The sequence below is a fragment of the Numida meleagris genome, chromosome 1 (genome assembly GCF_002078875.1).
Source record: "Numida meleagris isolate 19003 breed g44 Domestic line chromosome 1, NumMel1.0, whole genome shotgun sequence".
Classification (NCBI taxonomy): Eukaryota; Metazoa; Chordata; class Aves; order Galliformes; family Numididae; genus Numida; species Numida meleagris.
In genome coordinates, this window is record NC_034409.1 from 111,668,296 (window position 1) to 111,690,436 (window position 22,141).

Consider the following 22,141-nt stretch of genomic DNA (forward strand, 5'->3'; position numbering starts at 1 on the left):
TCTGCAAATTATCATTTGATTGAAAAGCAAGAAAATTTAAATACGTAGTTGTGTTTACAAATGTTGGATTTTCTAGATGTCTTGTTTTTATACATCAGAAGCAACAGAAAATAAAATCATACACAGGTATTTTGATTAAGATCTTCAAATAGAACTGTACTTATATGATTGTGATATAACAGGTTGCCTTCTAGGTCAATTTTTTTTAAAAAAGTGTATTTTTTCTCACACAAGAAACACTCATAGTTTAGTATTGCTAGAAAAATAACAGAAAATGCTGATTAAAAAAGAACTTGTAAATTATGATCAAGCAACTACAAACACTTTTTAAATGTTCGAATCTTTGAACTTTAAAAATGGGAAACATGGTGCAAATTAAAATTACTTTCTAACACATAAAATCATACTCAGTTAAAGTATTCAATACTTGTAGCAAACCAGGCTAATTATAAACTAATCTGAAGACACTCATTCATCCTCACAGAAGTACAAAAACAGTAACTCTAATATGAAATAAGAAATAATTCAATTTTTCTTGGTGTTACTTTTTTTTTTTTTTTAACTCATGTACACTCGGGAAAGGGGAAAGAAATACAAAAAACAGAAACTGGTTGGCTAATCTGCCATAACAAATCTCTGAAGCAAAAATATGAGGGTAATACCTCCTATATTATTATGTTGGCCCACGATGTCAGAGGCAATCATTTTTTTTCAGTCTGAACCACTATCCCTTTTAATTTCCTCCTGTCTCATTGAAGTTTCCTTAGGATGCTCTTTTCTCTTGTCATTTTTTAACAAGTCTGCTGCAGGTGAAGCATTATTTGCAAAGAGCTCAGGTAACTACGTCTCCTTTATCCACAAAAACTGCGGCCTCATAGGACGGTGGCTTTATGTCATCAGAAACTGCACTGTTGAATGAACTGATCTCCAATGAGGTCAAATGCTTACTCACTTTCTCAGGAATAAGAGGAATGTCTGAAAAGCTTGTCTGATGATGTGGTGAAACTCTGTTCCAGGTCTGAAATATCCTGTGAGCCTTTCATGGAATCTTTTACAGATATTAGGGACATCGATGTCTTTGTAACTGAAATGTAAGTTCAGTTACTAAGATTCTTATTGCATATGCATACTAGGCTTTTTTATTTTTAGATACATGAAATATATCAATTAGTTTTTCATTTAATCATAAGAGTAGTAAGGATTCAGATTTTTCCGCATTATGTACTGTGTAAAATTTTTGTTTTCCACACTACCATTCTGAAGCATCAGAAAACGAAAAGAAACAGTCTATTTTGTTTCCTCTTAGAGGTTATTTCAAAAAATGCCCAACACTGACTCTAGCATTACTAGCACTTAAAAGTTGCAGGCAAATCACAGAAGTATATAGTTCAAAAATTGTACTGGTTTTCAAATATATCTGCTTCAGTAATTCTGATAGAGCTGCAAATGCTGCCTAATGCACACTACCTCTTGGAAATCTTTATTTACAGAAAGCAAAACAGTTAAAAATTGAGATAAATTGCCTTTCAAAACAAGAAATTCATAATACTTTACGAAATTAATCTTGGAATAATTACTCAAAACCATATTCTTACTTTTTTTTTTTTAACTAGAATGTTGTATAATATTCTCTGGAATATATAAGGGACTAATTTCCCTAACCGGCTGTATATAAATAGCATGTTACATCTTCCAGGTATTTGAATTGATGAGTATTTTAATATTTAGTCAGATATGGTTAAAATGCTTCCTACTACTCTCTATTTTCAATACAGAGGTGAACTAATTGAGATGTGCTCTATATCTGCATATTTATTTTGCAATTTAAATTAGATTAAAAACAATTAACTACACTAAAACATTTTTTGAAAGGTAATAATTCTTTATGGAAAGCATGGTTCAGCATTGGAACAGGCTTCCCAGGCAAGTGGTAGATTTGCCATCCCTATAAGACAAGTGTGAATGTGGCACTGAGTTATATGGTTTAATGATAGACTTGGTAGTATTAAGTTGGTGGCTAGACTTGCTGATCTTAAAGGCCTTTTCCAACCAAAGTGAATTTGATTATGTGAATTCCTGGTATACAAAGTACAGGGCTAATATTTCAAGGAATATTAGAACAATATGTTATTTTATATTCAGCATTACATAAAAATTAGCTCTGCCTCCAACATTTTCCTTATTTTACAATTTTAATTAAAACTGGAAATTCTGAGAATCAAGATAACTAAGAACATCTAGGCAGCATGAGTATGATGAAATTATCTAGAATGAAATATTAACTCATTCATAGGGGTTTCTCAGAGTATGATAATATGGCAGCCTTCAGAGTTGGCAGCTGATGAAAACCTAATTACACTTTTCTGTTTTAAGCAGCCTAAATCTAAACTAGATCTGTGCTGTTCCAAAACTTTCAAATATTGAAACTTATGAATTCATAATTTTTCCTTAGGTGTTGTAAATATTAAAATACTTTCAATTCTTGATAGGAGCATACAACAGATTAGAGAATAAACTGGAACAGAAAAAACAGAAATAATTCATTACACATGACTAAAAGATACCATGCATAAGTATCTTTGAATGCCAAAATCACCATGCAGTTCACATTTTCTTCCTAGTATTTAAACTATAAAATAAACTTTCTCCTGAGCTATACTGTGTGATAAGTGCTGAAAGATGCATCTACTTAACAGCTGTAATCTTCCAACTGTAAGATGCTCCAAGTTGTCATCCTTTCTCTCCCATAAAAATTAACTTTTATGTCTAAATCTTTGCATTTTGACATTTGTCTAGCATGACTACTACAAGCCTTGGGCTGTGTTGAAATCTGAATGCATGGTATAAACATATTTTTCAAAAAGATAAACAATAAATCATGGAACAATGTTGGATGATCCCAGGAATGTTATAAACTGTAAGAAAAATGTTCATATTTATTTCCATTATAACAAGGACTTTTATTGCTATAAAGTACTTTTGTAACAGATGGATTCATACAAGGAAATCCTGTATGTACTATGACCGCTGATCTTTTAAGCTGTTAATAATTTGCTTACATCTATGTAACTCTTAGATCAAGTGTAAATCTTCAGTCGTAGAATCACAGAATTGGAGGGACTGGAGGGACCTCAAAGCCCACCCAGCTCCAACCCCTGGCATGGGCAGGGCTGCCCCCCACCAGCTCAAGCTGCCCAGGGCCCCATCCAACCTGGCCTTGAGCGCCTCCAGGGATGGGGCACCACAAATTCTCTGGGGAGCCTGTGCCAGGGCTTCACCACCTTCTTGAGCAAAAAATTCCTCCTAACATCTAACCTAAATCTCTCCTCTTGTTTTTTAAAGCCATTCCTCTTTGTCTCATCACTATCTGCGTGTACAAAAGGTCGGTCTCCCTTCCTGTTTATTACCTTCCCCTCAAGTACTGGAAGGCTGCAATGAGGTTTCCATGGAGCCTTCTATTCTCCAAGCTGAACCTCATTTGGTTCACATGGCCCACTTTTCAAGCCGGTGTAAGTCCCCGTGGTTGACTCTTCCGTTATACAGTATACAGTCAGTACAGAAGGACAGTACCGACTGACAGAGCATATGCATGTCCACTCAGGAGAAAAACCCTACGAATATCAACTGTGTGGTGGGAAATTCACCCAGCAGCGCAATCTGATCAGCCACCTGCAAATGCATACCTCTCCCACATAAGCCAAAGACTCCAGAATGAGCTTTGAGCCCATCCGCAGTGATTTACCTTTCTGTAAGACTTGCTGCTTAAAAAAAAAAAAAAGAAAAAAAACAAACAAAAAAGGGGGCAACTCCCCATACTCTGTTCAGTCATGGGAGGCCTAAACAAATATAGCTTTAACATTTTTTTAAAAAGTTGTTTTCCTTTTTTTTTTTAAAAAAAAAAAAAAGTGGCTGCACCACTCAGCTCGGTGTTATCAGCAGACTTGCTGGCGATATGCTCAATACCTCTGTGTCATTGATAAAAATGTTGAAGAGCACCAGCCCCAGAACAGGCCCCTGTGGGACACCCCTTGTGGCCAGCCTCCACCTGAACATAGAGCCACTGACTACAATCCTCTGACTGTGACCATACAACCAACTCTTTATCCACTAAATAGTTCACCCTTCCAATCCATCTCTCACCAATTCAGAGATAAGGATGTGGTGTGGGACCATATCAAAGGCCTTGCACAAGTCCAGGTAGATGAAATCCTTTTTTCCACCAATGCCATTTCTCCATTGTAGACCACCGGATTTGTCAGACACGATCTGCCCTTGGTGAAGCTGTGCTGGTTGTCTTGGATCACCTTTTCGTCTTGCATGTACACTAACGTCTCCCAGGAGGATCTACTCCATGGTCTTTCCAGGCACAGACATGAGACTATCTGGCCTGTAGTTCCTTGAGTCTTCCTTTCCCCCTTTCTTGAAATTGGGAGTGATGTTTCCCTTTTTCCAGCCCCCGGAGACTTATCCTTACAGCCACAACTTTTCAAATGTGAGAGTGGTTTGGCAATCGTATCATCCAGTTACTTCAGAACACTGGGGTGCATGTTGTTGGCATTTTAGTATTCCAAATTGGAAGGCCTTGGGAATCAACTTTTGAGCTGACTGTAAGCCATCCTATACAGCAATCCATAAGAAGGAGTTTTGCTCAGCCCATTGTACTAAGCTGTGTACATTCAAAATGCCCCTGAAATATGTAGTCAGAATAAAATGAAACCTTCTGTAAGATGTAATGATGGTGTTAAAAGATTTTTATTCACAGAACATGTACAACTTTAAAATTAGAAATTTGAGAATCTTTTTGTTGTAGTAACATTTCCTTCTGTGCACTAATTAGTGTTCTATACTAAGTACCAGTTTTCTTTATTGCACCTGAAAGATGTGTTTGATTCAAGAAGCTTAGCTGTTTATTATTATGCATAACTACTTTTCATAGCTGATACGAGGAATAAGAGATGAGGCTGATAGTGGCATCTTTGCTGTTTTTCTATAACATATTTATCAGGTTGTCAGCCATCAGTGGCACAGACGTCCTTATTGAGAAAGTTTTTTTTTTGTATTATCTCAATGGCATTGCTTGAAAATAGTATCAAATTCTTGTGATTTATGTTTGCCTAGTAAAATGGAAGTACCTGACTGTAACACCAAAGTGGTAGCCAAGATAATGTTGCTTTCATTGTTTACTTCTCTGAAGTTTTCCAGCTTCTCTTTTTCCAGATCCTATATAGCTTGCTATGTGACATAGCAAAAGTTTGTTATGCAGTCAGAAGCACATCAGTAAAGTTTTGAGTAATTACTAGTTACACTTATTTGTCATTTTTAATAACAAAAGGCCAAGCTGTAACTACAGTCTGTCCAACTGTGTGAGGTTTGAGTGCACTCAGATTGATCGTTTTCCCTTATATCATTTAGGTTTCTCTGCAACAGTGGAATTTCAGTATGAATTACAGTATCAATCAAATGAAATTAAATCTCAGCTTGAATCTTCAGTTGGTATGCATCTGATTCAAAGAGAACAGGATACAGAATCTAGAATTGTAACACTGATCTTTAATATAATTTTTGCACCTAACAAACCAATGAGGTAAGTCCCTGTTCCTTATTACACACTGAACATGTAATAAAATCCTGTCTGATTACTACCTCCATGCACTGTTTTCTTTATTTTGTTTTCACCTCTAAGATCTGTTGTGTTAGATTTTCTCAGTTGCTGATTCTCATTGTGTTATCTGTTGGTATTAAGACTGGCAGTATTTCTTTTCAATATTTGCTAGATGGTTTTGTTGGGTTACTGCATTAGTGTGTGTGCATCAATTCACTTCTAAGTGTTGGAGTACTGAAAGTGTTATGACTTCCAGTGAAAATCAGTTGCTCTCAAATTCATGAAGAACATACAAACAAAATGGCTTGTCAGTTTTGAAAAAAGCTTCCTAGACAATCATTCATGAATATTCTTTGGTTGGATAGGATGACTGAATTTGAAAATTAGTTTCTATTGCCCTAGAAGCAATGCCCCTAAAGTTGTGAAAGACCTCTTTAAAAAAAAAAAAATAACTGTGAAAGAGAGAAACTTTTGGAGAGAAGGGGAAGTTGCAGCTTCCTTTGGAAGCTGTCAACAGGAGGAGGCTGGAAAGATGCTTCACTACCATACAGGCACAAGGTAAATTCAGAGGCTCAGAACTACCAGGGAGTGTAGAGTATAATTGCTGCCATACATCAAGGGCTGTGTACAGAGAGAGTATTTTTATGGGTCAGAAGGGAACTGTATTCACAGTAGCCCACAAAGTTATTGAAATAAACTAAGAGCAAACCTTTAAGGAAGACTATCCATCCACCCCACACAGTGTCTTGTGTCAGAGAGAAGAAACCTTTTTGATTACTACTCCATCTGTTTTTTTGCTTTTGCTTGTTTGTCAATTGTTGGTTTGTTTGTTTTTTGGTATGTTTGTTTTGTTTTTGTCTTTCTGTATATGAGAACCATTGGGCTTGGCATAGAGGACCAAAATTCTGCAGTTAAATTAGATTCTTCTATCATCGTAATCTACATAGTACATAGATGTAAGTCGTATCTATCTGATTCTAATATGAACTGCTAACAAACACATTCTGCTTCAAATCTCTTCTAACACTGCAGTAAGAATAACAAATAAAGCAAATTGAGTTAAATTTATGTATCCAAACAGAGTAAACAAATCTCTTGGCTATGCCCATCATTTTGGTATCATATAATGTCTTTTCTTGTATTTTGCTGTAAATATCAAATGCTGTTTAGCCTATGTTCTAGTATAAAGTGCGACGAATACATAATATGCCATGTAAAATTAAGGACATATTCCAATTTAAAGACATCTGTATTTTCATTTTTCTGTAGTATGGATCTGCACACTTGAAGGTTATTTTGGACATTAATTTACTAAGTTTATGTTTTATAATACTCTTCAATTAATAAATATTTTTATCTGAAATTTTAAGGAACGAAGGAACTTTAGTAGTGCAGTGCACTACAGGAGGTATCTGGAAGTTCCCATTGCTGTTTATTGCTACAGAGCCAGAAGTGGATGATGTCATCAACATTGAAGCAATTGGCCTAAATAAGGAATCTGTTGTTGACTTCAAGCTTACAAGCCAAACAAGGTAAAAATAGATACGATATAGTATTTATGCAGTTTTCTGTAGATTAAACTCACACTCAGAAACATTGAATAGAATAGGTTGGGCAACAGAAATGTAACTGAACTGCAGTTATTTCAGAAATATTACTTTCAAGAGCTTCATTGTATATCTAACAAATGGGATATTGAAGCTATTCTGTAGGAAGCAAAAACATTATACATATTAGTCTACAGCCCTTCAGGAGAAAATCTGTGGAATAAACCAATTGCTTATATTTTGAATAAGATTTTGCCCTAAAATTCTAGTAAGTGTTAAAATATGTAATACAGTGCTAAGGAAGGTATGTGATGATATTAAAGGCAAGAAAGTACATTCTTTTGAAAAGTATTCCTGTTTTATTATATAAGGATGTATGTATTCATCTGTACTCTACTTTTTCATTGAATGCAATAATTCTGTTAGATTCGTCAGTATTTTATTACTGGTCTACCCATACTCTTTAGAATCCTACAGAAATCTCTGTTAATGTAATTTTAAATACTTTTCATGATCTTCTCAAAATTTTCCTAATATTGTGGAAAACACGTAGTGTCATTTGTATAGATCAAGAAAACAAGAAAAGTGTGCTATTGGTAGATAAATTTTAAAATAGTGAACAGAATTAGCTTATGGAATTTCTTAAGTTTCTTTTTCTTCTTTACAATTTTCTTTTTTTCTTTATTTTACTATACATCTAGAATGTGCACCAAATACACTGCTTTCATTGCAGATACATGCTTTTGAAGCATCCCCAGCAGTAAGTGTCTTTGGTTCTAACTGACTTCTAAAAGAGTGTATTTCCAAAAGCTGTGCATCTGAGATGGACAGTTGTTCCAGCTTTTAGATGTCTGTCATTTTTGATAATTGCTAAGGACTCTGAAAAAAGGCTGCTATCACAGTGTTCAAGGTAACAGCTTCAACAGAATGAGCTGTTTCTGGAACAAAAGTGAAGCAATTACTCTGGCAACGCTGTAATCTCCTGGTAGGTGTTTGGTAGTAGTGAAGAGACCTAATGTTCTCCTAAAAATCCTGAGTCATTATAGTTATGTAAAGAAGAAACTAAAATGGAACACAAATGCTCTTTTTCCCTTAAACAAATTCCAATTTTATTTTACATGGAAAGTATTTCCCCAATATTTTTCAAACACAGAATATAAAGCTTGCATGGAGTGAAAATGTTTCAGGTTGTAAATAGTGCCAACAACTGCTCTGTGAGATTGATATTGCTTTATCTTTGAGTTGCTTATGATGTTTTGGTGGTGGATGTTTTATTATAGAAATAGAACAATAAGCCAGCCAAAACGTGGCATACAGAATCTGCAGTTTAAAAGCAATTACACAAGAAACCTGTATGTTACAGATGTAATTTGGTGCTTGAATAACTCAAATGACTCAGATTAACAATAAAATTGTGAAATATTAAAAATATAGATTAACAGTTTCAGTCAGGATATAGAGCACCCTTCTACAGACCTTCCCTTGTTGGGGGGAACATCACTCCTTGGAATATTTTTAATAATGAATGAGTTAGTAGCCCAGTTCCATAAAGAGTTCATTCTAGTACTAAAAATGTTTGTCCTGTCCAGCCTTGCTCCCCAGCAATGTACGTTCTGTATTTATATCTTTCAATAGATAGCGCTTCATGGCATTTGTTCTTCAAGAGTAAATGAGAGGTGTGAGGAATAGAGACAGATTTCTGAGAAATCTGCTAGAAGGGGAATCTGCAACTGTGTCTTACTTCCCTTCTGCTAGGACAGAGTTGTATCGAGAAATCTTGTACACCTTTTTGGGCTGGCAGATTGTGTAGTGATGCAACGAAGAATATTTGAGAATCTCAGACCAATTAAAGCTTAGTATCTATAAGGACAGATTAAGATCTTGTATATAACAAGTTGAATGCTCCACAGAGCACCACTGGTGACCACTGCAAAACTATGTAGTCAACCTTTCTTCTCCTGTACAGCTACTGCAATTGAAATGAATGTTTCTCCTTTTAATTTCACTCCTCCCCAGCAAAAACCCTCAATTTGTGTGAAATACTTCGGAGTAAATTAATGATTTTCCAGTTTACCCGTAACCAGATTTGATGTAATTGCTTCAGGAATTACGGCAGTTGCAAATGAGAGGTAGTTTCTGGGCTGCTCGCAATGATATACAATAATGAATGCTGTGAGAGTCTATGTGAATACATAATGTGCCCTCTCTTTTCATACATGTAAAATAGTGCTCACCTGCTTCCAGTGAGCAACAGTCCAATATAAGTTTCAGTAAATAATGAAAGACAATGAGAATGCAGCCACACAGTTTTTGTCGTATGAAAAGCCTTAAGACTACTTATAAAATCTGTCTGTGTGTAGAACAGTTGTCATATATGAGTAGTCCAATATTTTACTTTCAGCTTTTCGAAGTCAAAAGGGACATGTTGAATAGTTTCTTGTAATGGCACTAAAATTGGTTCAACTCAAGAAGGCAGATTTCACTTCTTAAATAAGAAAACATCATTCATTTTATAACGTTCATAGGTGACTCTTTTTTGGTATTTGTCGTAAATGTAAGTTTAATTCATTACCAACTGAAATCATTGGCAACATTTCCACCAAAGTAATTGGCTTGAGTACGAAGTTCTGATGTTTTTTATTGTTGTCTATTTTAGTAACAAATGTATGATTGAATGCCAGTATTTACAGAATTACAGTATAAATAAAAAAGAATAGAAAAGGTATTTTTCCTGGATAAAAATTATAGAAACTTGTTTGATATCCCACTCAAATTATTGGCCCTTTATTTCTCTACTATCTCTGTAATTGAAACAAATGATAAAAATTCTGAAATTGATGCTTTGCTTAAGAAAACTAGTCCTTTCTTCATTTGGTTTACTGAAAATAAATTGTTAATATCTCTTAATGAATTATGTATTGGGATCGGAACTATTTTATTAATACAGAACACTTTCTACAGAATATTTACTAGTATATATTCCACTACAGAGGCATTTCGCTAGATTGACGTGTATGTGCAGTGTGTTCCCTGGATTTTTTGTGTTTTTTAAACAATATTAATTTTCCATGTTTTGTCAAGATATCTGATAACTCTCTCCTCTCCATCCTATCTTCTTCCTCACACACCAGACCTTCTTTCATTGATTTAATTATTTATTTATGTTAATTATGTTTCCCATAAAGCAATTAAGTTTTACCCATCCATTGATCCCAACCTCTCATTCCAATGCTGTGTTTATCACAAACAGGATACTTGCTACATTACGGCAAGTTCTCAGATGAACTCAAACTAGCTTCAGGAAAACGTGTTTAATCGCACTACATGTGACAAGATCAGAAAAAGGTGATATTGCCTTATGGTCTCCACAGTGTGGTAATCTACAAAACTGAAGGTTCCACCAGGTTATAGAACTAGAGCTAGAATAAAGAGAGAACAAAAGCAGGGGGACTGGAGAGATGAGAAGAGGAATTTAGGCTTTAAATTGACTACAAATGCAGGCTTAGTTATCTTCACTTACATTTCACGTCTTGGACACCGCTCTGGATATTTTCCTGATTTCATCTTTGCATGTTTCCTAGTGAACAGAATAAATGTTCAGTGAAAATATTCCTTCATCACACAAAATCAATACTGACTGAAGAATAGCAAGTAACCCAATTTCCAACATTTTCTAACTGTGAAGGAAAAGACAAAACATTTCAGTTACAACTTTGAGAAATATTTTTATTTTATTGTAATCAGTGATGTATCCTGTTAGAATTTCCACGAGCCCTAATTATGCATGCTGCAGCAAAGTGCATTCATTAAGTTTTCAGCACACTCTCTCTCCCTCACTACATTGCTGTGCATGTTACAGGCCTGGATTCCTACAACAGTCTCCTTGTTACCAGGTCTGTAAACTTCTACCATTAATTTAAAGGTCTTATTAGAATCCTTTATCATAATATCTCCCACAAAATGGTAGCTGCAAAATACAAATGTTGTCTGAGCTCCATTTTGAAGTCTCAGTGTAGGCTGGTGGAAAATATTAAATATGATACACATGCAGCAGAGTATTAAAAAAAAAATCTTTCTTAACAGTACAATATCTGGCTTTTAACACGTTTAGCCAGGAGCCATTTCTACCCATGTGACCTCGACTCTTCTAGCAGGAAGAGACAGTTCACCTATCTGCATATGTAGTTCCCCTGGGTGGAACAGGAATGAGATGGAAATCTTAACATTCTGTGAAGATGAAAATCCTAGCTCCTGCTTTGATTTTACAACATGCGCGCAGCAAAAGTGATGTTATACTTGGTAAAACATTCCCTGACAGTTATTTGTCATGCGCTATTTATTGAAAATTTTGAAAGTCCTTTGATTCTGAAACAGTCTTTCTCAAGCTATATAGTAATAATTGGAGTTAAACCTTTTCTGATGTCCAGAGGTCAGGATGTAGAGTGGTCAATTATAGCAGAGTTGCTATTGGTAACATTACCAATTTTGTCATCCTGATGTAGTGGTTGGAAACACTGCTCACAGCAGGAGGTTAGAGCTCGATGATCCTCCAACCTGAGTCATTCTATGATGATCTCCTAATTTTTTTTTGCACTGCTTGTTTTTTTTGTTGTTGTTGAAGAGGAGTCATCTAAAGCATACTGACTGTCAATAATAATTTCACAGAGCTTAACAACTGGGTATAGTTAATAAGTGTAAAGCTTTTCCCTGTGAAATTTCTTGTGACATCCAGTATTTGTTATCTACAAATGACAATAAGTTTATGTATGATTAAGGATTTTTAGTAGCTCATTGCAACATTTTCAAACCATATCCTTCATTAAGCAGTTATACACTGTACAGATTAAGATGTTATGTTATTTTATTGAAAAAAAGTTTGATCAACAGCACAATGGATTATTTTTAAGTGTAATTTGCATATGCAAACAATAAAAATTTCTACAGGACTAGTTTACTGCTTCTTTACTTTGAGGAAGAGAGAAATTAATATTAAAGTTATTTTGAGTCTTAATAAAAACTTATATTTTCCATTTTGCTGTACCTAAGTGTATTTTACACATTTTGCAGTGAGATCTCTATAGGTTTATAAATGTTGCAGTTTTCTTTAATTGATGACTTAAGGTGCTATTCTTTACTAGCTTGCGAATTTATAAATTATCTAAATTGAGAACGCTGGAGAGCATAAACTGCTATTTAAGAGTAATGTGAAGTAAAGATTAAAGGGGTCATTAAAAACAGGTCTATTAAATAGTCGTTCAATTTCCAGGCTTTCTGTTGCCATGATTTCATTGTCCAATTATTATTTGAATTTAAATTAATATTCACTCTTGTTCATTATTTGAATAAGCTGAGAGTTCATATTGTCTGTTGGCATTATCAAACTGTTAATGACAGTAGTTATAGAACACAGAGGTGGTAGGACACATTTGCTTTCTCTGGTTCATTATGGCCTCTGCCTTTGTATTTACTACTTCATTAGTGCTTGATTTGTATGTGTTTTCAAAACTCTGCACATCATTAAGCTTTATCACATTTGTTAGTATCTCCCACCCTGGATATAAACAAAAGCCTTCTTGAAAAAAATATAGAAAGCGTCATCACTGTCCTTCATGGCTGAGAAATGAGAGGCCAAACATTAACTCCAGCTCAGTTTTACCTGAAGCAGTAACCAAAGAGAAAAGGAGGAATTAATTTTTAATCACGCTTAGGCACATAATTATTAATTTTTAATTATACACTAAATATACCGACACTGAAAATAATAATGTCTGAAATTCAGGTGCCTTTCTGGTAACTTTATCTTCAGCTTTCTCTGCGGTATAGAAAATGACAATGGCAAGCAATTGACTTACGCTAGCAAGCTAGCCAGGATGCCAGATTGTCTCCCTGATGTGAACATCAGCGAAAACACTGCTTATTTTTTTCTGAGAAGTCATCTTTGTATACATTTTTAACGTCAAAATTCATGATTTATTAGAACTACAGCCACTGTGAAAGGTTCCTGTTTCTGATTGTGCACGAAGAAGTTTTTCATTTTTAGTTCTTGAACAGTTAGCCATATCTTAACTGGATTCTTTCTGGCCTATTGTACTTTATCTATGTGCTTGCTAAATTTTCTATTTTCCTTATTGGACATAGCTCCCACTTTGAGGAATATTTTACATCCAGTATGTGACTTGACACTTATGCATAAAACTGCTGTGTTTTGGGGAGAGAAGGGGAAGGGAAGAAGGAGGTTTTACTTGTGTGTATAGGTATGTGTTCATGTCTGTATGTGTGTGTATACATGTACATTACTCACCGTACAAAAACACACAACTGCATCTGCTATCTTCTGTCAATGCTGTGAAGAAACATGTAGGTCTTTTAAAGCTTTCTACGAGTTTTTCTCCATTTTTCATTCTGAAACTTTAAATCTGACAAATTTGATACAATAAGATTTTTTCTTTGACTTGACTAAGGTTTTGTGTGCAGTTATAGATTGTTTTTTGTCACAGTTTCATATAAATTGTGTTGTTCCCTTGACAGGATTAAAGCTATAGATCTTTCTCATCTGACTGTTGTCTCATCTGACTCTCTCACTGACTGTTGTGAGGAACATTTTATGGCCTCCGAAAAAATCTGCAGTTGCACCACTCCCTGATAAGATGCAATTTCTGCAGGAATAATGCCTGTATTCTCTTCTGTGTCTTTTGTCTTCTGTGCATGCGGCTTCTCCCATCTCCCTGAACATTTTGTCATTGCATCTGTACTCTAAGTCATGCTCTTTTATGCCTTATGCTTAGTGAGGGATGTCATCTCTAACTGCTTACCAGAAAACAGGTTGAATGCAGGAGATAAAATGCTACCTTAAAATGTTCCTAAACCCAGACAACAGCAATTTTGTTGGAAATGAAGGGCTTTGTTCAGGTTCCTGTTTCCACAGCCAGAGTTTGAATCGTCGTCTCAGGCATATTTAATGAATGCTTTTTTCTGCCTCTCAATCTAATAGGCATCACATCCTGTGCTGCCTTTTGTGTGTTGTAGGCATGCTCTAAATGTTCACACCTGAGTAGACCTTATGAGAAATACAGATGCGAAGAATCAAGGTTTAGATGGCATATAGACAGATTAAAACTTATTACTCACGGTCTGGTGCTATCAACTGAACTGCATGACTTTAGGTGCCACAAAAAGAGATTGACAGCATAAAGCTTGACGTCAGAAGACTTGAAATATACTTTCAGAAATGCAGTATCTTCAACCAGCTTGACGTCACCAAAAGGAAAAGTCAGGCACTGAAGCCCAGTAGCACTGTTAAATGTCAGTCAATTTTCTGAGGGAGCAGAAGCTTTTTGTTTTCTATTCTCTGCAGCTGCATTGTTTGCTTCTAAAAACTTAGTGTGACCTTTTTTTCCTGAGAGCATTTTTGAATTTAAGAAAACCTTTCGTGAGAACACATGCAAAAGGAGAGCTATTTTTATACATGACCCAACGTGCCACGCAGTGAATACCACTTGCCCTAGAAATGTGGGACAATTCAGTAGAAATTTGAGTTGTCATAAAATATTAAATTTCACTTGGTTGTGAATGTTTTATTTGAAAAAGAGTGTTATTTCTGGTGCAACAATCCATGAATAAACAGATTTGAACAGCTTTTTTTTTTTTTTTTTTTTTTTTTTTTTTGAGATGTTGTTAGAATCATGGTACTTGCCTTGCTGCACTGTGGTAGGTTGTTGTGAATTATTTTTTGACTGTGCCATTGTATTTCTAATTTCTTTTGTCCTCTTTCTGTCTTGAATAGAACTGCCTTCAGCAGCACATGTGTGAACTAAAAGGAGAATGTTTCACTGGAAAATAGAAAATTATATATCTTTTTCATACTGAAATTGCCTATGTTCTGAAGAACAGTGATAGGATTGACATTGGTGTTGGCCAAAGATTGTTTTGCAGTCTTCAGCCACTGTCTTTACCAGGAATAAGACATCTTCTTTTAGTGCAGTGGTACTGTCATGAAACTCGCAACTGGATGAGATCTGCGATACCTTGATCGTAGATAAATTGTATTAAGATGCTGCAAAAGGCACAATGACCTCCTTTGCTCCCTTGTAGGTACCCTGAGCCATTCACAGCATACTTCCTGGCAGGCAGTGATCCTGACTTTGTTGTACTGCCGCAAGCTGGAGATCTTCTTCCAGAGGGCACTGTTGGAACCCATATAACAGTGGGATTCAAGCCAAGAATGTACGGCAAGAAGCATAAAGCAACACTTGTAATTGAGGTAAGTTTTCCTAAATACAATACACAAATATACTGTCTAGAAAAGAAGGAAAAAAATATCCTATACCAAGAAGCAGTACTAAAACACTCAAATGCACACTATGATTGGAGTCATAGAATCCTTAGAGTTGGAAGGGACCTTTAAAGGTCATTTAGTCCAACTCCCTTGCAATGAACAGGTACACCTACAGCTACATCAGGTTGCTCAGAGCCTGGTCCAGCCTCATCCTGAAAGTCTCCAGAGATGGGGCATCCACTGCATCTCTGGGCAACCTGTTCAAGTGCTTTACCACCCTCACTGTAAAAGACTTTTTCCTTATTATCTTGCTGCTTTTCACTGTGGATAAGAATGAAACCAAATAGTGAAAATTAACTCAGGACAAGCTGGAAAAACTTAATATATTTTGATTAATCTCTTTGTTATCAATTTCCCTTCAGAGACAGATATTTATCTTGACACATGTGCCATAACTACAAATACAACATGATAAAATGTCTTCTAATAGAGGAATAACAAAGTAATCATTTTAAGAATTAGTGAAGAAACACGAGTAATCAAATATTTGCAACTTTAGTTATTGATTTTACTAGTATTATGGCATATACAATCAAGGTCAATAGAAGACAGATACAAAACTCTAGAAAGCAGAATTTCAGAACACGAAGCCACTTTCTGAAAACAAGCTTCAAAATAAACAAAACAATTTTTAAGCCAAGTAGCTTCTGAAAGTCTGAAGGTCAGGGAACATCACACAACATTTATTCTCTCAGTAGTAGAAATGTTTTTATTACTGCAGGAATTAATTTTTAAGTCTTTCTTTAAAAGGAAACAGTTTGTCCGAGGTACATAGTGGCAGCAAACACATGAACCTCTACAAATGATGGCCTGCACTTTAAATGTATTTGCTGCATGCTGGCTATTTTTTCAGGCTACTGTATTGGGAGTGAAACTGCAATACTGATTTAAAAAATAAGGTGGTAAAAACAAAGTTGATAAAAAGATGCATGGCAAATGTCTATGGTGTTTTATCTGTGTGAGTGACAACTTGTACAACAGGAATAAGATGTTCAAGTACTAGGGAAACAAATCCCTCATACTTGGTTTCTTTTACCTGATTAGACATTTGATTAATTAATTCTTTTTTCATAAAAAGCAGTGATGTTTACTACTCTTGCATTCAAAACTGAAAATAACTCATCAAATGCATTCTGTGTTCTTTTTTAGTTAGATAATACCAAATGACACATCTGTAGAGCTTGGAAATTTCTACTGTAGATCTGGAACACAACTGTTGTTAGGCATGACACATTTAAACGTACTATCCGCGTTTGTCTTTGGCTTAGCTTCTGTCAGCAACAGAACTTAAACATGTCAAATTTATCTGAAATGGGGAAAGCATCAAGTTCAAAGATTATCATTAGCTTTATAAGAACTCGCTAATTTCTTTTAGGAATTTATAAGTGCAGATGGGCTTTGAGTAATTGGATTTTTAATTTACGTCTATTCACACCTCAGTTATGATCTAGGTAGGTGGCTCTTTACATCCCCACCTGTGGTACAATGCATGGATGTAGGAATTCACTCATACTTATTACTGCCATGGGTCACGTTTTGTCCAATCTACTCTTGTATGTTCAAAAATATATTAATGACTCTTAATACCTGTAATAGCAAGTATTTTTGGTTCAATACCACACATCACAGTATATCAGAGTATTTCTAAAGATTTTACTCAAATAGTTTCATGTACTGACAAGGATTATATTCTCTTTGCTCTTACTGATAATGTGATAATGCTTCTGTGTACATTAAGCTTCCCCCTTTCCCCTCAACAAAACCTTTCACTTAAGTAGTTCTGTTAAAAGCCAGTGTCTGTGACTCTGTAATCCTGTTGCTCCACTCTTAACATCTGCCTGAAAGAAGATTTGATGACATGTTGAGAACACCAGATATTTGTTTCCACCTTTTCTGTTAGTCGAAATAATTCTCATTACTGACCCTGAGGGAGACAGATTTAGTTAGATGGCAAAAAGATTATTAGATCACCCTCATTTGGAGAATAATAATGAAGGTGGTGAACTACAGTTAATGTTGGACTTAACGCTGAAGAATTTCTCTTGCAGGTATTCTTTCCAGCCACTCTACTGACTGAGGCTTTGGGCCATTTTTCAAAGCAGTGAAGTAGTTTCGTTTCTTTTACAGTATTGCGTCTCTTCTGACACTGTCGTAGTAAAGGACTACAGCATGCTGTCTGTAAAATACCCTTTGAATTTCTGGGGATGAAGTCACAGTCCTAATACTAACATATTTTTATTATTAAATTCTATGAATAGTGAGTAGCAGAACTGCTATTTTTGTGTGCTTCAATGAACAGTGATAATTAGCCTGTAAAGTAGCACAGATGACAGCGTAAGTTCTTTATCTGTTTTATATCGGTCATTATGATTGTGTTGCATAGAAAAACAGGAGGTTGGATTAATGGAGAAATATCCTGCAGTCATCTTTTCTTCATTTGCTGGAAACGTTAAATCCAAACATTGTACAGGCAAATGTTTTGTTTTAGTTGCCCTGCTGAGAACCCAGTCCTGAGGTGATGATTAACTTAAAGAGATTACAATGTGTCTTTACCAGAATTCTGTGTGCACATTTTAGTAACTGAATGCGTATCTATAATTGAAATAATGTAGCCTCGCTTGTATTCTCTGTACACAAATGAGGCACTTCATGGAGTATTTTGGGGACTTTTTAAGACCTTGGTATTTGTGAACACTTACAGTAGATTTTATTAATGGCAGAAAACATTTATTACTTTGCTGAAGCAACTCAATGTTCTTTAACCATCATTACATCTGAAGTTCTTAGTCAACTACATATCAAAACAATTCAAGTTAGACAATTATTTGTATGGTTTTTAACAATGTAACTTTTGTAAAAGTGCCATGGAATATGATTTTTTAAAAATCTATGTGGACAAAAGAATGAAGTTAGAGAAATATAATAAAAAGCCAATAAAGAAAATAATCATGTTTATTACAATAGCTGTGAAAGAGTGTATCGTAATCTTATTGAACTACAAGAAAGAAACAGTGACGCAGTGCATTATATGTATTATTCCATAATGAAATTTCAGCATTTATAACACCTTTCATAAACAGTGCAATTCTAATGGAAGAAAAACACATTACCACTGATTATAAATTACTGAAAAGATAAACTTCTTAGATAAGCTGTAAGTTACTGAGAAGAAAAGATCTTCCTCAGTCAGACTAAGGTCTCCAGGCTGGGTTCTGACGTGCTGGTAAAGCTGACATGAAGAGTAGCATGGCCAAAGGGCAGCAAGAGGTAGGAAGGGCAGAGAACGCTGTTCAGGCTTCCTGCAGCAGGAACCACTGCCAGCAGACAGAAGAGAGGAGGCTGGCAAGTCCTTGGAAGAGGCTGTATTCGAGTTGGCTTACAGTTAATTTGCTTGCAGTGTGCTGAATCCAGCTAGAGACCTGAGCAATTGCATTGTAATTCATGGATGAGACTTCAGAGGTGTTCTAAAGCAGAAGGCAAACAAAATAAGTCTTAGAAGATTAAATAGATGTCAGAGTAAACCAGATTGTAGGTAACATTATCAAGCCCTCCAGAAGTCAGGCTTGTGCACCTTTATTACTGAATAATCACTGACTTAGCCTATCGAAGATAGCGTATCAAAACCATTTGTCATGCTGCTCTGGAAATAAATGATGCAGTGTACAAGCCACAGTACCTGTCTGTGGCTTCTCTATGCTTATGCATGCCAGCTTGCAAATAGCAACAGAAAATGATACAATGATACTGTTACATATGCAGTAGTCCAGTGAGAATACAATGCATGTTGTTCCTGGCACCTTTGTTAATTTCCACAGTTCAATGTCATTCTGAATTGTATCTCTTAAACTGAGCAAACAGTAACTGTAACAAAGTTAGTAACATAATTGAAGTAGTTTGCATTAAGGAAGGTATCACCTGTGTTCCCCGGTGGAACATTGAACTGAGTACTAGGATTACAAACCGATATCCAGAAAGTTCATTACAGGCAGTGAATGTAGCGCATCTTATCACTAGCATCACTGGATTTTGAGTGCAGAAGCAATACACAAAAGCTTTGATTAACAGCATAAAAAATGGTTACCTTGCTCATGGAGACTATAATTATCATAATGCCAGAACGTGAGACCAGTGTACAAACCATAGATGTATGAGGGCATTGAAAACAGCCAGTAATGGAGGAATATTTTATATTGATTATATTACATCTAAACAAAACTGTGAAACTCCTAATATTTGAACTGCAGATGTCAATTAAGCCACCTCTAATTCTGTCTGGAAATATATCTCTCTGTTAAGAAAATTACTGTTGAGCCACCATCTTAATTAAAAATGGGAGAGCAAGACCATTGATTAAGTATGAACTTCCATGTGTGGTGTCTGTTAAAGGAAAACAAGTGTTCACAAGCACCCTGAGTTTGATCACTCTCTTTCTCTTTGGTACCTTGAAATAAATTTCTCAGTACAGCTCGGTACTCCAGTTTTAATATCACCACACCCTGTGAGAGGAATGGCTCACAAAAAGTGTGAGTATATAAATAAATGAGTACATAAGTAAATATTTTATATGTTTTGCAGTTAATTTCAACATCCAGATTCATTAGGACAGTCTTGTGCAATGACAGAAAAGAAGTGAAAAAGTGAGAGGAAGTAAGACTTACTGTGTTATAAACTGCAGTCACTCAATCACGGAGTGGCTGAGGTTCGAATGGTCTTCTGGAAGGGCCTTGTCTAATCTGAACAAAATGCTCAGGCAGGGTCTCTGTATTTGGCTGAGATGGAGTTAGCTTTGTTCATTGCAGACTGTATGTTGCTGGGTGTTGGATTTGTGACTAACAGTCTTGATAATGTAGGAGTGTTTGGGCTGTTGCTGGACAGTGCTTGTACATCAGGGGTTCCTCCTCCCATTCAGTGTGCTCCTAGAGGGTGAGTAGAAAACTGATGATACAGCCAGGATGCTGGGCCCAGACTGGACAATGTCATGTTCAGCAATTAAAATGAACAAATAGGTAGTGCTGCCTGGCCTGTATTTCCCTGGGTCCTCCTTTTTGCCCTTTTTGAAGATGCGACGTTTGCTTTCCTCCAGACTTCTGGCACTTTTCCCTATCACCATGATCATTAAAAGATAATCAAGGCTGCTTCCATAGTGACATCAGCCAGCTCCCTTACTTTGTACTAAAAACTTTTTTTGATTCAGATGGAAGTTAATTCTCTGTCTTCTCACTTTTCAGTGATATTTTGCTACTTAAGTACCTGGTCAAGTTGGACACATAAGGAGACACTTCAGCTTTTCAAGAGCAGATGTAAACTTTTTATTTCTGTCGCCCTAGTCCTTCAAGACCCTGTAGATAAAGTTATATTAATGGTTAGGGGAGGGCCAGATACTATTTCTTTGAATTCTTCAGAATTGTAATTTTATTTTTTAAGTCTTTCCCCTTTCCAGTACTCAGAGTCCATGGTGCATTATGGACTTGAATAGTTCATGCTATTTAATTGTGAATAGTGACTTACTGCAGATAGATTTCTCACACCTTCCCAGCTGGACTGCATGGACCTAACAGGTGCAGGCTCTGATATATAAGAAAATCATAGCTGATCTCAACAAAGAGCTACAGATATGAAAACATTATAACATTGTTGCCCCCAAGCAATCATTTGCACCCTAAAATGATCACAAAGGAAAAAAAAATAGAGAAAGATACCTTTCAGCAGTTCCCACAAAATTTTGATATATTTTATTCTGTATATATTGATTGTAATTGAATTTTTTTTTGCTTTTTACCACTGTAATACAAATTAAGGTTCGGGGAGGACAGGATGCATAGTCTGTAATTTAGTGTGCCTTAGCTTACTGGGGTTCTTGCAAATTTTGATTGGATTTTCCTGAGCTAACACTGTTAACACTGAGTTGACACTATTCCATGTAACTGGAATATATTCTACCTTAAAATTCCTGATACTCACTCCCAACATTTAACTCACTCCTAGCATAGATTTATCTGGAAGTTAATTTGTATGTAACTGAGTATCACTGTCAGCCTACAGTGAATACACATGGATGGTCTGGGTTCTGCAAATTAATTCTATGATTCGTGAGCCAACTGTAAGAATGAACTGAATACCTAAAAAATACACTTTTATATAAATTATTTGGTGACTGCTAACAGTATTCACTGAATAAATTATTTCATATCATAGAATTATATAACAGTTTGGGCTGGAAGGGACCTCAAAAACCACCCAGCCTCAACCCCTGCCATGGGCAGGGCTGCCCCCCACCAGCTCAGGCTGCCCAGGGCCCCATCCAACCTGGCCTTGAGCGCCTCCAGGGATGGGGTGTCCATGAACATTTTTTTAGTCTGCTACGAAGATGGCTGAATAACTTATTTGAATAACTTATGATATTTCTATAAAATGTGCACCATATGCTTTATTTTTTCATTCTTCAAAATATTCTTCTGAAAAAAATTAGTTCTGTGGAAGACCATTACTCCAGTCAGCTGAGCTGAATTATTGCTCTCTTCTCACTTAAATTAGATTATAGTTATCAGGACTTTCTAGGTATTCATAACAGGAAATCATTCATTTCAACATGAAATCCTCTCTTAGACTGTCAGAGACAGTCAGTGGTCTGGTCTTTCTTCATAATCTGTAATATCA

General features: G+C 35.8%; 1 protein-coding gene across 4 annotated transcripts in view; it reads left to right on the top strand.

The window, feature by feature from the left end:
- CFAP47 (cilia and flagella associated protein 47) overlaps positions 1–22,141 on the top strand; it is a 280,469-nt gene that overhangs the window by 253,501 nt on the left and 4,827 nt on the right. For all 4 annotated transcript variants that reach the window (XM_021407977.1, XM_021407980.1, XM_021407994.1 and 1 more), the window contains 3 exons: positions 5,413–5,584; positions 6,973–7,134; positions 15,241–15,409. In XM_021407977.1, coding sequence (XP_021263652.1) covers positions 5,413–5,584; positions 6,973–7,134; positions 15,241–15,409 — 503 coding nt within the window. The remainder of the gene's footprint in view (positions 1–5,412; positions 5,585–6,972; positions 7,135–15,240; positions 15,410–22,141) is intronic.